General features: G+C 35.6%; 1 protein-coding gene across 1 annotated transcript in view; it reads left to right on the top strand.

Annotated features, from left to right (window-relative positions):
* Positions 1–16413, top strand: part of LOC134231244 (uncharacterized) — a gene marked incomplete at its 3' end in the record, with an annotated part of 423563 nt that overhangs the window by 387774 nt on the left and 19376 nt on the right. Inside the window, 4 exon segments of the mRNA XM_062713186.1 lie at positions 2116–2274; positions 11012–11182; positions 13454–13621; positions 13788–13961. Of these exon segments, the coding sequence (XP_062569170.1) occupies positions 2116–2274; positions 11012–11182; positions 13454–13621; positions 13788–13961 (672 nt within the window).

Raw genomic sequence — 16413 nt, 5'->3', positions numbered from 1 at the left:
TGTACTAAATTAATGATCAACACATGATTGTCGTGTTATAATCATTGATTTGAAACTTTTTGGGTAGCTTTATAGCGACAAACTAAATAGAATGTTTTATCTTAAAATAATAAATATATCCTACAGACCCGCTATTTAACTACAGAATGCATTCTGTGTATTGACGAAATATACCAAAGAAAAGGAATTAGAGATAACTCTTACAAAGTGCACACTAGTTCCTAATATCAACATGGTAAATATGAAGCGAGAAAAAGACGTTAAAAAATAGTTGAATTTTCATCTTTAAGTTGATTTTTTTTAAGTTTAAAGCATGCACAACCTCAAAAAGTTTGTTTTACTTAATTTTTAGCTCTAGTGGTCAGAGACCAGAAGAGCTTATGCGATAGTAATGCGTCCGTCGTCCGTCCGTCTCTCTGTCTGTAAACAATTTTTCAAAATGCTACTCCTCCTACAGTTTTGATCTGATTTCAATATAACTTGGCATACAAGTAGACTACACCAAGATACATAATTGTTTTTATCGGTTTTTGATTTCGGTGAACGGTGTTGCCGTGGTTACTAAAAATAGAAATTCCTGTGAAATTCTTTCAAAATGCTACTCCTCCTACAGTTTTGGTCTGATTTCAATATAACTTAGCACACAAGTAGACTACACCAAGATACATAATTCCCTGTATCGGTTTTTGATTTCGGTGAACGGTGTTGCCGTGGTTACTAAAAATAGAAATTCCTGTGAAATTCTTTCAAAATGCTACTCCTCCTACAGTTTTGGTCTGATTTCAATATAACTTGGCACACAAGTAGACTACACTAAGATACATAATTCTGTGTATCGGTTTTAGATTTCAATAAACGGTGTTGCTGTGGTTACTAAAAATAGAAATTTCTGTGAAATTCTTTCAAAATGCTACACCTCCTACAGTTTTGGTCTGATTTCAATAAAATTTGGCACACAAGTAGACTGCACTGAGATACATAATTCTGTGTATCAGTTTTTCACTTCAATGAACAGTGTTGCCACGGTTACTAAAAATAGAAATTTCTGTTAAATACTCTCAAAATGCTACTCCAAATACAGTTTTAGTCTGATTATAATATAATGTGGCATGCAAGTAGACTACACTAAGAACATAAAGAGACTTAATCAAGGATCATTATTCTATTATTGCTGTTGAAAAGTTTCAATTCCCAACTGCTTAAGTACTTTTCTATTCCTTTGCACCGTTCACGGTAGTGATAGAGCGTTCGCTTCGTGATCTGGAAGCCCGGGTTCGATTCTCGTTCCCGGCGCCGCGTCAAACCTAAGACGTTAAAATAGGTAGTGACTGTTCCTTCGCCAAGCGCTCGGCACTAGAAGTGAAAGTCACGGGTCTTTCGGATATGATCTTAAAAACGTAGGTCCCGTGTCACGGTAGGCGTTGGCACGATAAAGAACCCTCATTGCTCAATGGCCCTGAGTGCCGAGTATAGGTCTAGATTTGAAGCCCTTCACCGGCAAACGGTGACGTCTCCATATGAGTGAAAAATTCTCGAGAGGGACGTTAAACAGTATACAATCTATCTACCTTCCTTTGCTATAAGTACAAGCCAGTAGAGCTTCAGTCTCGACAGAGACTTCTGGTTTGATAGTTATATTCAATGCAAATCCTTTTGTATTCTTCAAAATCATTTCGGAGCGATTCTTATTCTGCAAATTTTGCTACATTACGAGTGTATGGGAGACATTCTAACTATGGTAATTAAGGGCTTGTCCGGACACAGATTTTTTTCAAGTGACAAACCGTAAATCAAGTTTAATTTTTAATATAATTGTTTTTTCAACCATGTAAAATGAGCTGTTTTTACCCAAGCATGTCTAATGACATTCATAGATGTCTTTGTTTATAAGACAGATCAACTTTAAAATTCCAAAACATTTCATCCATAAACAAGTAATTATCGAAATGTCTACATTTTGGAGGGGATACTTTTTTCCTATACAGGATATTATAAAATGACATCCTAAAGAGAAAAGGGGAACCTAGTAGAGGACATGTATTGCTTATGCAATTCTCTCAGAATTCTTGTTTTAATAAATGATATTTCATAGAAAATGATTTTTGTTATTTTCAGCAATCTGCAACAATGGCACTTACCGAAATACTTCTAACGTCTGTGTTCCTTGCCCTGTTGGAGAATATCAGCCAATGGATCTTCAAGAGAAATGTATAAAATGTCCAGTAAACTTTACAACAGAATCTGATGGAACAAGTTCCAAATCTGATTGTAAATGTAAGTGACTTCACAGCAAACTTTATTTTGTAAAGTGAGTTTTGCAACCCAAACAATTTCTCTGTTATAAAAAGATCTGTCAAATCACATTATTTTTGGAGTCAAATTTTCATGGTTTGATGAAAAACAAAGTTTGGCATGTGAAACTTGAGTTGTTGTACATAACCATTTTTTTCATGAAGAACATGATTTTGTGGATCTCTCCATGACACAACTACAAACATATTAACCTCCCATGAGAATTAATGATTTTTAATTTTTTATATAAACATATATGAAATTGGTTTCATTAAATATTATCTTATTAAAGGATTATAAGGATCTTTCAGTAATGAAATCATATTTCAAAAAGACACTTAAATGATCCCTAAATAGAATTTTGGTGTGATATTCTTAAATGAGTGCATATATATATTCACTCTGTTAATATATTCATTTTCAAAGTTGTCCTTACTGCTGCATACTCATTACTGCTTCTAACATGGTTACATACCACTTCATTTAAAAGTATTACCGCTAAATTGCCACTTTCATTAGCTATATTGCCATGTACAGATTATTTACATGCATGTGTTGACTGCAGCTTATGCATGTTTACGATCTGTTTCCCTTGTTTATCTTGGTGAGGTCAGTGTAGGACTTAGAGCAAAATGTTTTTTTCCACTTTTAGCTCACTTGAGCTAAGAGTGAGCTTTTGCTGATCAAAATTTGTCCGTTGTCTGTCGATCGTCATTGTCGTTAGCGTTGTCATTATTATTGTAAATTTTACACAATTTCGTCTTCTTCTCTAGAACTGTGATCACGTGCTAGTCTGTCTTGAACATCATTTTGCGGTGCATGCACATTCATTTGGGGAATTTAACTTAAGGGTTTGGGGAATGTTAGGAAGCACATACAAGTGAGTCCAAATTTGTAGGGTAACAATTATAGTTTATTAAGCTTTCTTTTTTGTATGAGAGTAGAGTGTGTGTCTGTGTAGTTAGTTGGAGGTTAACCATGATTTCATTTAACTGATTATTATCACCTACATGTCTAATGTACGTATGTATTACATATTACATTTCATTACATAACAAATAAATCATGGTTATGTCTGCCCAAACTTAACATTGTGTTGTCTTAGTTTATATGTGCAGTTCATAAGTATCAGGTTTAGGAAATTAATTAAGTAACAGTGAAATCCAACAATATAGATACATAAAGATGCAAGTCCAAGTCCTAACTAAAACAGATGAAGTTGGCCTAAACAGAAATAAAATCTTAAAGGTTTCTTAGTTTAATTCCCCACATGGTTCTTAACACTTCAGCTCACTAGCTCTGTCACTCAAGATCTCCCTTAACTCTCTGTATTCTCAATTATATATTTAAACTAATTGTAAGGAATTACTCAATGTGAAAATAGCCAAAGGCAGAACTTATCAAATAAGTATAATTTTAACAATAGACTACTCAAGTGTCATCCTTTGAAGCCAGGAAGTCAAAGAAGATTTATTTAATTAATCAGGGCGTATGAGTGTAAATGATTTACAATTAGTAAGAAAGCACTAAATATTTCAGGGGATTAAAAATTACCCAGATGTTGTGTTGGTTTATAGCTTCACTATTTGTGGACAAATAAATTAAGATATTAAGAATTATAAAAGTAATTTAGAATTTGATGCATGATATGAAAAATTATTAAGTAAACAATTAAATTAATGTAAAAATGGGAGCCATTTCAATGGTGATAGAACTACTTGGCCAATTTCAACCAATCTTGGCAAAGAGTATCCTTGGGTGAAGGGGGTTCAAGTTTGTTCAGATGAAGGGTCGCACCTTCCTCCCAAGGGGAGAAAATAAGGAAAAAGCAAAATATTTATGGAATTATTGAAAAATCTTCCCGAGAACCAATGGGCCAGAAAAGATAAAACTAATGTGAAATCATTGTCAGAAAGTGTATTCAGGTTTGTTCATAACTTGACCCCCAGGGGTAGGGTGGGGTCGCAAAGTTTAACATAGGAATATATAGGAAAAATCTTTAAAAATCTTCTGATGAAGAACAATAAAGCCATGATTGGTTATATTTATATGAATGCATCAGTAGGTGATGTAGATTCAAGTTTGTTCAAAAGAAGATCCCTGGGGGTAGGGTGGGCCACAATGGACGATGAAAGTTTTACACAGGAATACATGAGCTTATTCCACTTATATTGAAATCGCTTAGTTTAAAATTCCGCTTATTTTGAAATAACAATAAATCCCAAGATTTAGCCTCTCATATTCTTTGCATTAAAATAACGATTGAAATCACCTATATTGAAATATATTGAAGCCACTGAATGGTCCCCAGAGGTGATAATGAGTTATTTTCATAACGGTTATATTGAAGTACTCCCTGGTGGCTGACGTTACGGTTGGTGACAGTAATTACCTTAAATGCCTTACTGAACAATTGATATACAAATGTGTGAATTAATACACTAAGCTTTCACCTTTCGCCTTTTTATACTGCTTTTACGAAATGAAATTATTCACTGTTAAATTCTTTGTTTTCATGCATACGGACGTATTGAGGCTAAAAAAATGAAGGAACCCCACAGAAAAAGAAAAAACTGAACTTTGAGACTAAATAGGAACTTGTTATGGCTATTGATAAGCCTAAATTCGAAAAGCTAAGAAATTTGGGATTAACTCGAGTGCACTAAGGATAATATACATGCAAGTAAATTGAACAGTTGGAGTCCGGTGATATTTCTCCAAAACGCAAAAGAATGCGATCAGGGAATTTTATAGTTAGGTTGAAGATTGTCTTTTCAATGTAACAGAAAGAAATAATTTTATATAAAAGACTAATATTCCATGGAATCTGTTCACTGTCTTAGATAAATGTTGACTGAATTAATTTGTCCGGGTTTGTTCTTCTTTATTTTAGATCGGGATTGAACTTTGAAAGATGGCGGCTTTGCAATTTTGCTTATATTTAATTATGGATACCGTATATCAGGATTTTTCCGCGTGTATCCAGTTTCCGCTATGTTCGCGACGAGTTCTGAATCGCGGAAAATAAAACAGCGTAAATTTTTTTACAAAGTTTTCTTCTTGTAGTAGAATTATTTCTTAATGGTTATATCGTAGAGGGTAGAAATAACGGGGTCAGAGGACAAGCGCAAGATACCGGTAATAGGTATAAGATCTTATTGTTTGTTTTCGAGAAGCTATTAAACTAATTATACCTGAGCTTTTAGTCAGTTTGGAACAGTAAATGACCTATGATTGTTAAAATCTTAAAAAAAATAATATCTGTGGATTTGAGAGTTAGTACGCAACACAGGTGTGTAATCAGCTGAGCGGGTCTTCCGAAATTGACGAGGTGAAGGTCGATCGATCTATTTCTCACCCGTATGTAGTAACTCAAGCTTAATGACTTAATACATTTTACATCCACATCCTTCATAGGCTGAAACAATTGTTAATAATACAATCACTGGGACTTTGAAATAGTGAAAAATTGATTCGCGTAAATTTAATATACTGATTTAGGTTCTGATTCGCGGAAAAAACATGACGCGGAAAAAACCTGATATACGGTATTATGAAATAATTAACCTTGTCCCCTAAATTTCAATATATCCAGAGTAGGCTGTATATTGGAAAAATATTCTTTTTAAGAACAGCAAAGCAATGATTGATTTATGTGAAAGCATCTTCAGGTGGTGTAGATTCAAGTTTGTTCAAATCGTGACCCTCAGGGTTAGGGTGGAGCCACAGTGCATTATGAAAGTTTAACGTAGGAAAAAATCTTTTTAGAGATTTTAGTTTGTTCAAATTGTACCCCCTCCCCCTTACCCCTTTTGCCTTTTAGGAGTGCAATTTCAAGGTCACGGCAGAAAAAGTATGGATTTGTTGTTTGGGCTATAAGATTCATTAAAAACTCATACTTGTTACAATTTTTAGCTCACCTGAGCCAAAGGTTCAAGTGAGCTTTTCTGATCAAAATGTGTCCGTTGTCTGTCGTCGAAGTTGTCATCGTAGTGTTCGTTGTTGTTGTCGTTGTAAGAACAAGTGGGCCAAGAAAGATGAAACTCAGGTGAAAGCATCCTCAGATAATGTAGATTCAAGTTTGTTCAAATCAAAACCCCTAGGGGTTGGGCAGGGCCACATTGGCTGGTCAAATTTTTATCTAGGAATATATAAGAAAAATCTTGAAAATCTTCTTCTCCAGAACCATTGGGCCTGGATTGATAAAACTCATGTGGAAGCATCCTCAGGTAGTGTAGATTCAAATCATGACCTCCGGGGATTGAGGGGGGACCACAATGTCTGGTCAAAGGTGGTGAAACTCATGTGGAAGCATCCTCAGGTAGTGTAGATTTCAGTTTTGTTCAAATCGTGACCTCTGGTGGTGGGGGGGGGACCACTATGTCTGGTCAAAGTTTTACATAGGAATATATAGGAAAATATTCTCCAGAACCATTGGGCCAGGAATGGTGAAACTTATGTGGAAGCATCCTCAGGTAGTGTAGATGCAAGTTTGTTCAAATCATGACCCATAGGGGTTGGGCAGGGTCACAATTGCTAGTCAAAGTTTTACCTGGGAATATATAGTGTAGATTCAAGTTTGTTCAAATTATGACCCCCAGGGGTTGGGCGGGGCCACATTGGCTGGTCAAATTTTTACCTAGGAATATATAATAAAAATCTTTAAAATCTTCTTCTCCAGAACCATTGGGCCTGGATTGATAAAACTCATGTGGAAACATCCTCAGGTAGTGTAGATTCAAGTTTGTTCAAATCATGACCCCCGGGGGTTGGGGGACCACAATGTCTGGTCAAAGTTTTACATAGGAATATATAGGAAAATCTTTAAAAATTTCTTCTCCAGAATCATTGGGCCAGGAATGGTGAAGCATCCTCAGGTAGTGTAGATTCAAGTTTCTTCAAATCGTGACCTCTGGGGGTGGGGGGGGGGACCACAATGTCTGGTCAAAGTTTTACATAGGAATATAAATTAAAATCTTAAAAAATATTCTTCTCCAGAACCATTGGGCCAGGAATGGTGAAACTTATGTGGAAGCATCCTCAGGTAGTGTAGATTCAAGTTTCTTCAAATTATGAAAACCCCCAAGGGGTGGGGGGGGGGGTTGGCACAATGTCTGGTCAAAGTTTTACAAAGGAATATTTAGGAAAAACCTTTAAAAATCTTCTTCTCTAGAACCATTGGGCCAGGAATGATGAAACTCATGTGAAAGCATCCACAGGTAGTGTAGATTCATATTTGTTCAAATCAAATCATGACCCCTGGGGTTTGGGCCGGGCCACGATGGCTTGTCAAAGTTTTACATAGGAATACATGGGAAAAATCTTCTCCAGAACCATTGGGTCAGGAATGATGAAACTCATGTGGAAGGATCCTCGGGTAGTGTAGATTCAAATTTGTTTAAATCATGATTCCAGGGGGTTGGGGTGGCACAATGGCTTGTCAAAGTTTTACATAGGAATATATACATTATAGGAGGTCACAATGGGAGATCAAGTAATATGTTGGAAAAATCTATCAAAAAACCTTATTTTCAAGTATGGCAAATTTATACATGTATGCTTTATTGATATAGTGACATTCTTAAGTTATAGAGAATTCAAATCCTCCTCCCCCAACAAGTAAACTTTTCAATACTGAGCTGATTTGTGTTTTTTAATTAGCTCATGTGCTCAGGTGAGCGATGTGGCCCATGGGCCTCTTGTTTTATGATTTGAAGGTTTGTCCTGACTCTGATAAAAGTTTTCTTGCAAGTTCAATTAGTCACTTGCAGAAAGTAAAACTTTTATTTAGCTATAGCTTTGAAAAAGAGAATTATTTGAAACTTGTAATAGCTAGTACAAAAATTGTTTATGAGCTGAGGGTGTGCCCTAACCTTGACTCAAGCTTATTGGAGCAAATTCAAATTACTTGCATGAGTTTGTTTGTTTGTTTGTTGTTTAACGTCCTCTTGAGAATTTTTCACTCACTTGGAGATGCCACCACTTGCTGATGGAGAGCAACCGATTTTGTCCTATGCTAGACACTTGCAGCTATTGAACAGTGAGGGATCTTTTTCCTGCCAGCACTTTCTGTGACACGGGACCGTGGTTTATACAGTCCCATCTGAAGGACCGGTCTCCACGTCCCACAGTGGGATTCAAACCCACGACGCAAGGATCAACCCCTTACTCCGTTACTCTAGAGCTGTCACTGTAACTACTACATCACGCGTGTGACTACTAGTGTAAAATTTATATAGGTCTAGATTTTTTAAAAATACAAATGCGTTGAATATCATATATCACTTAAAGATTACCAGATGATTTGACATTTTTTGTAACCAAGGTATTTTTGGCAAGGTCAAGGACACATTTACAAAACCTGAATAAGTAAAAATCAGCTGGGGAATCAATTTGTGGGCTTGCTCATAGTACTTATAGTTGGATTACCTATCCTGATTTTATACAAAATTAAAGTACCAATAAATACAGAGTACTTTCAATAGGGATCAAAGTTGAGGAAGGTCTTGATTTTAATTTTATATTTTAGTCTTTGACCATAATACTACAGATCCTGTAATGCAAATATTGAGCAATATACAGTGCAAAATTTTCTGAGCACTGTTGGGGAAAATTTCTCCACTGTTCAACATTGGTCAATAAACTACCTTTCACTCCCTAATTTTTAACCAACCTGTATATTTGATCCACCTCTTAACCCTTTAAAATCATCCATAGAGACCAATAAACTTGCTTGTTTTGAATTTTTTGCCATCAGACCATTATGTTATGCTCAAAGACTAAAATATAACAAGCTAGTTCAGAGAATTTGTGTCCCCCGCTTAGGGAAAATGTAAACCATGTGCAGTTTGGGGGGGAGGGGGGGTCGGATCCCCCTGACTGAATTTGTAAAATTATTAAATGTATACATGTAACTATACTGAAGCAAATAAAATGTGTCAATATGGATATAAAGATTTGATTGCTTATTCTTAATTATGTGTATAGAAGATTCTTTTTATATTGAATATTTATCACACTGTAATGATGATTTTACGAGTTTGTACAAGCTAGACCTCATATATTTTTCATTTCACATGCTGAATACTATCATTTAGTAAAAAAAAGTATTTCGGGAAAAAAGGGAAAAATGGATCGTCCAGGAACCCAACCTGGGACCTCTCACATGTGAAGCGAGAGACATACCACTACACCATGGTGCTGCTGTACATTGACAAAAATAATATGCAAAGATGAAGTCACATACACGTATATATTCACGTTTGATATTGTCAAAATTTTACACAATGCATGGTGTCTAATTTAACCTTTATTAAACAGTTCTAATATAGATGTGATAAGAATATAAAGTCCGCCGAGAACCTGTTTTATACGTAATAACTCTCCTCATGCCCCCGTGCTGAAAATAGCGACATGTAATACAATAAATACTAATAATACAAATGGAATATCGCCCGGAAAGGATAGTGTTACACACAGGCAGGATGTATAAATTTACGACCTTGACCTTTTGACCTCCATCAATAGGGGTCTTCCTTTCGCGGAAACGAAAGTGTTATAAAAGATAGAATTTGCGAATTTATGACCTTGATCTTTGACCTTTTGACCTCAAAATCAATAGGTTTCTTTTTTTAGTTCATAGGGAGTTGCTATGCAAAATTTCTTTGCGAAAGCTCAAAGGGTTCTCGAGATATCAATTGGAAATGAAAGCGTTACAGGCAGACAGAATGACAGACAGACGGGCGGACAGACAGACAAACAGCTAGACAGACCCAAATTAATATCCCCCACTTTTTAAGCCGTGGACAAAATCATAAGGCTTACAATCTAAGTCAAGAAAAGCTTATGCTTTATTCCCAAGATCAGTGTAAGCATTCTTTTAGTTTAAGATGTCCAAAATTATACCCTAATCTGATCAACTTGCATGTAGGATGTTAATTTTTAGGGAGTCATTTTTATTCCAAAATTACCTCATGTATAACTCTAATCTGACCAATTGCATGAATTATGTACCCAGGGATGCACACTACAAGATTTTCTAGACCAGTGTCCATTGCAGGTCCATTTTTAAGCAACTATTACCCATACCTTGACCAAACTTGCATGAATTATGCATCAATGGATTTACATTAAACATTCATGGTGTAAGACTACCTAAGCTTTTAATTACAGATAATGTTCATTAACTGAACTCAGAATATTAGTCTCTGCTTTGATTTTAAGTACAAGTATGCGTGTTTACAATGCAACATTTTCATTTCAAGATATATAAACTTAGACTGATACAAATGTGAAAGAATTAATGTTAAAAGTGGAAACTGATTTTCAAGAGTTTGCTTTTATTTCAGATACTTTGTTAATGAGTAGATAACTATATATGGAGGTCTGTTCATAAAAGTGAAAATTCCACTGCTTTGTTATACTTTGTCATCCAGTTTTGTCAGTTTTATCAGGAATTTCTCTTTTAAAATAAATATCAAAGAACTGATAAAGTTCTGAAAGATGGAGTCAAATTTAACAAAGTAATGATTTTATAAACTAACAGTTATCAGATGGTCATGATACTAACTGAAAAAAAAATTAAAAATGAGATTGAAAAATAAAATTATTTTTAAAAAAAGTAGAATCACTCTGTATTTGTTTTATAATTAAGGTACCAATGTGACATTAATCAGAATTTAACAAGAACTGAATTACAAAGTAGTTTATCTTTTTATAGTTTACTGTCCAGCAGGATATGAAGTCCTACATTCAGCAAATGAAACCTGTCGGCCATGTCCACGAGGCCAATATAAGAACAATACAGATGTGTTCAGTAGGTGTTCTGCTTGTCCTTCTGGTAACACAACAGAAAGCATGAAAACTACCAGCATCAATGACTGTTCCATAAGTGAGTACATTTATAAGACTTGAAAGATTTCATATCAAATTTCTTTTGAATTGTTATGTGATACATATTCAAAAAAATTCTAAATCTTGGGACCCAATGATTTTTAGGTCACCTGAGTCACTCAGGTGACCTATTGCTATCTGTTTCCGTCCGTCGTCGTACGTCGTTCGTTGTTCGTCGTCAATCGGTCGTAAACTTCTGAACATTTTTAGCTTCTTCTCAGCAACCCCTTAACCAATTTCAACCAAATTTGGTATACAGCATCTATGGGTGAAGAGGAACAAAAATTATGAATATCATAGTCCCTGTCCCCCTGGGGCCTGCGAGGAGGGGCCAAAACCACTAAAATTAACGCAATCTTTAAAAATCTTCTTCTTTACTCCTGGACATCAAGCATTCAAACTGTTAGCATGAATGTAATGACCATTGACTCGTCTACCAAAATTGTGAAATTCATGGCCCCAGGGTCAGGGGTTCTAGTGCTAGGGCGGGGCTCTATTGATTATATAGTGAAAATGCATTATTTGAAAAATCTTCTTCTCTGCTCCTGGATATGATAATTAACTAAGTACATAGTTATGATGAGGAAGAATGCCTTTTCCAAAATTGTGAATTTTATGGCCCCAGGGTCAGGGGTTCTGGTGTTAGAGCAGGGCTTTATTGATTATATAGTGAAAATACATTAATTCTTTGAAAATCTTCTTCTCTGCTCCTAGGTATTATATAAACTAAAGTAAGTACATAGTTATAATGGGGAAGAATGCCTCTTCCAATATTATGAATTTTATGGCACCAGGGTCAGGGGTCTGGTGTTAGGGCAGGGCTTTATTTATTATATAGTGAAAATAGATTAATTCTTTAAAAATCTTCTTCTCTGCTCCTGCTTATTAAATAAACTAATTAAGTATATAGTAAAAGTGAGGAAGAATGTCTCTTCCAAAATTGTGAATTTTATGGCCCCAGGTTCAGGTTTCAGGTGTTAGGGCAGGGCTCTATTGATTATATAGTGAAAATACATTAATTCTTTGAAAATCTTCTTCTCTGCTCCTGGGTGTTAAATAAACTTACTAAGTATATAGTTATGATGACGAAGAATGCTTCTTCCAAAATTGTGAATTTTATGGCCCCAGGGTCAGAGGTTTTGGTGTTAGGGTGGGGCTCTATTGATTATATAGTGAAAATACATTCAATCTTTGAATATTTTTTTCTCTGCTCCTGGGTATTTAGCAGATGAACTACCTAATATATAGCTATGATGAGTAAGGGCCATTTTTCCTGAATTGTGAATTTCAAGTCCCCTTGGTCAGGGGTACCATAGAGGGGGGGGGCTACTTATATACTGAAAATGAATTAATTGTTTGATATCTGCTCCGTGGTATTAATCAAACATTTTTGATAAGCAAGGGTGCCTTTTCCAAAATTGTGAAATGTGTGGACCTAGTGTCAGGGGTTCATGTGTGGTAGTGGCACTACTGATTATTCCTGAATATTACTGATTAGTTGAAATGCATTTTATTTGTTCCCCTACTCTGTCTGGGGTATTAAGTAACCAAACTAAACATGTTGAGTGTATAGTGATGATTAGCAATGGTGTCTCTTTCAAAAATATGAATGCCATGGCGTCTAGTTTAAAAGAAAAACCAAATTCAATCGTTGGAAAGTTGTTGCATGATGCTTAGGTGACCTATAAGGCCCATGGGCCTCTTGTTCTTTTTTGTAGTTTGTTTATAATTTTCAGTTTATCTGATATGATATTGCTATATTTCCATTTCTGTAGGTTTTCTCTGTTATAACTCTTTGAAAGTTAGTGGAGTAGATTTCTTGATAATTCTACAGGAATGTAAATTAGGCAAAGCTATAGGTCAAGAGCTATGGAGGCCTAATATGCATGTAAATCCCATGCGCGTCTGTCTTTGGTCTGATGCTAAGGAGGTAATATGCATGTAAATCTCATCTGGCTGTCTTTGTGTTTGACTTCAGTGGGCGAGGGCTATTGAAATCGACATTGGAGGGCTCGTGGAATTTTATTATTATTATAATTTTTAGAATCTAAATTTACAATTTTATTTCACAATGAAATGGAAATATAAGGAACCACTGTCTAGTTATAAGAGTATGCCAGGGACATCAACGATAGTTGGAAGCGTGGGATAATTTATGCATAACAGGCTTTGTCCATTATTCATATTATCCTACGTTTCCAGCTATCGCATACTCCACTAACTAGCCAGTGATTACTCAAGTAACATACTAAAAGTTTGGCATTTACAGATATATGTAGCAGTGGCCAAGAGATAGGAAGTAGTGGTGGTTGTGTTGATTGTGAATTAGATTACTATCAGTCAGTGGATGTACCAACATCTGAAAACAAGTGTAAAGCATGTCCAGCTGCTACCGGAACAAAGCAGAAAATGTCCAATAGCTCCTCTAATTGCCTCAGTAAGCCATAAGTTGTTACAGCAGGAACAATTTTCTTTTCATTGTGTGATAGTTTTAATAAAAAAAATTAACAATAATAATTGTATTATCTAGATATTGAAGATAAAATACATAAACCATAGTACAATTTTTATGAGAATTTGCTTATGCCCTGATATTTTAACAGATGTCTGCTCCCAAGGACAGTTTTTTAATTCAACATCAAATGCCTGTGAACAGTGTCCCAAAGGAACATGGAACAATGGAAATTTCACCATGAAGTTTGAGGGATGCACTAATTGCCCAGTAAATTATACCACCACTGGTCCTGGAATGATATCTGAAGACAACTGCACTCTTTGTATGTATTGCATTTATTACAGACATATTTAAACTAGTTTTAATTGTAGCAGGGACCGTTACAGATGTTTCTTAAATGCTCCCTAACTCCCTTTTTGTGCCAATTTCCTAAAAGACTTTTTTTAATATGCTCAGTATCGAAGGATTTCATATAAAAAAATTATAAAAGTGACAATGATGTCAACTATGTGTCATTTAACGTATTTCAGGCGCACACAAGTGCATGCACATGCAAGGTGATCATGGCTTGTTGTCTAAACCATTAACATATCTTTATATCGTGAGAATCAATAAAAAATCATAAAAATATAAATGTTAACAGTTTTTCAAATATATTGGTCATTTTACATATTGCACTTGTCCTTGCATTCAATTTTGATAGTAGCATAATGTAGGAGTTTATTATGCCTATATTCATATTCTAAATTTTATCCTTTTTTTTTTTTTTTTGGTTGAGAACCAAGAAAGTTATAGGCATTTGAAGTTTCATCCAATAAGATTGCAGCACATGTGCTTGTGCATGCTTTCATGATAATTCTTATGTATCATGCTATGGATCTTTATAATGTATTACTATGTTCAAAATTTCAAACTGAAGGATTTTGTCGAAAACAAGAAATATATGGAGACTTAAGTTTCAGTCAGTCAAAGCGGTCCGCACGTGCATGCGCTTGAGATTTTGCCATTTTGACCATGTCTTTTTGTCTATCCTTACATTATGATTTTAAAAGCATTTCATCAAAAATAAAAAAAAGTTATGTTTATATCAATTATATTGGTTATTTCTCATGTTGCACGTGTAAGTTCTTGCAAGCACGTGCGCGCAAAATGACGATGGCTTACTATCGCATAAGCTCTTCTGGTCTCTGAGCAGTAGAGCAAAAATTGAGACTGGAGTTGCCATGGCAACAAATAGGTTGATTGATTGTATGTTGTTTAATGTTCCTCTCGAGAATTATTCACTTATCTGGAGAAGCCAACGCTTGCCGGTGAAGAGCTACAAATTTTGACCAATACTCTGCACTCAGGGCCATTGAGCAGGGAGGGATCTTTTTTCATGCCAGCACCTATTGCGACACGAGACCTTGGTTTCAATCTAACTAAAATAGACTTCTTAGATCCATGCCATATTCACTTGGGCAGAGTGTATACGACGCGGATCTATGAAGTCTGATTTTAATTAGATTGCCTTGGTCTCATCCAAAGGACCGGTTTCCACGTCCCACAGTGGGATTCGAACCCGCGACGTAAGGGTCAACTCCTTGCTTCGCGACTCTAGAGCAGACACTCTAACCACTGCGCCACGCGGGCAAAAATTAGGTCTTCCTTTCTTCGAAATCTGTAAGAATTTGCCTCTTTTCGATGTAAAATAAAAACATACATATAATATTTCATTGGCGTCGGAAGCAAATTGAAAGTGGGGGGGCTAAGTGTAAAATAAAATTTTGTACCTTCACAAAATACCTGACAAGCAAAAAAAAAAAAAAAAAAAAGGAAATGTCCATTTCCCAAACACGAAAATCCTTTTTCGTGGGGGGGGGGGGGGTTCGTGCTTCAGTACCAAATTTTTTTCCTAACACAACTAATTTCCCAATTTTTAACCCATACTATACGGCGTATCTGTAGAAAGTGGGGGGGGGGGCTAAACCTACGAAGATATGTTCAATGTCTATACTAAGTATATGTCTGGAAAAAAAGTGGGGGGGCTAAGCCCCCCCTAGCCCCCCGGTTCCGACGCCTATGTATTTACTGTGAAAGAAAGAATAACTAGAAAAATATCCTTTCGATAATAAAGATATACTTTGATTTAAATGATCAATATTGCGTATTACGCATTTGGCACTTATATGAGCTATACTTATATCAAAAAGCAAGGATAATTAGCAAATAAAAGAAAACCAAAAAAAAAAAATTATAAGACAAACAAACAGACGCATGTACTATCATAAGCTTCACTGTGTATGATCTGGATTAAGAAAAAATCACTTTCTCTCTCTCTCTCTCTCTCTCTCTCTCTCTCTCTCTCTCTCTCTCTCTCTCTCTCTCTCTAAGTATCATAATGGAAAACATAGCACTATAATATATGACATTTTGTATACATGCAAATGGCAATTATAACAATATCTTCTAGATTTAAATTTATTAGGTCACCTGAGTCACTCAGTGACCTATTGCTGTCTGTTTTCGTCTGTCGTCGTACGTTGTTCGTTGTTCGTCATCAATCGGTCGTAAACTTTTGAACATTTTCAGCTTCTTCTCTGGAATGGCTGCGCCAATTTCAACCAAATTTGGTATACAGCATCTATGGGTGAAGGGGAACAAAAATTGTAAAATTCATGCCCCTGACCCCCCCCCCCCCCCCCGGCCCCTAAGGTTTTGGCCAAAACCACAAAACTAATGCAATCTTTAAAAATCTTTTTCTCTACTCCTGGACATAAAGCAGTCAACCTGTT

Source organism: Saccostrea cucullata, unplaced genomic scaffold (assembly GCF_032062105.1).
Source record: "Saccostrea cucullata isolate Sc308-1 unplaced genomic scaffold, CSIRO_AGI_Scuc_v1 ctg238, whole genome shotgun sequence".
NCBI lineage: Eukaryota > Metazoa > Mollusca > Bivalvia > Ostreida > Ostreidae > Saccostrea > Saccostrea cuccullata.
This window is presented reverse-complemented; position numbering and strand designations above follow the sequence as displayed.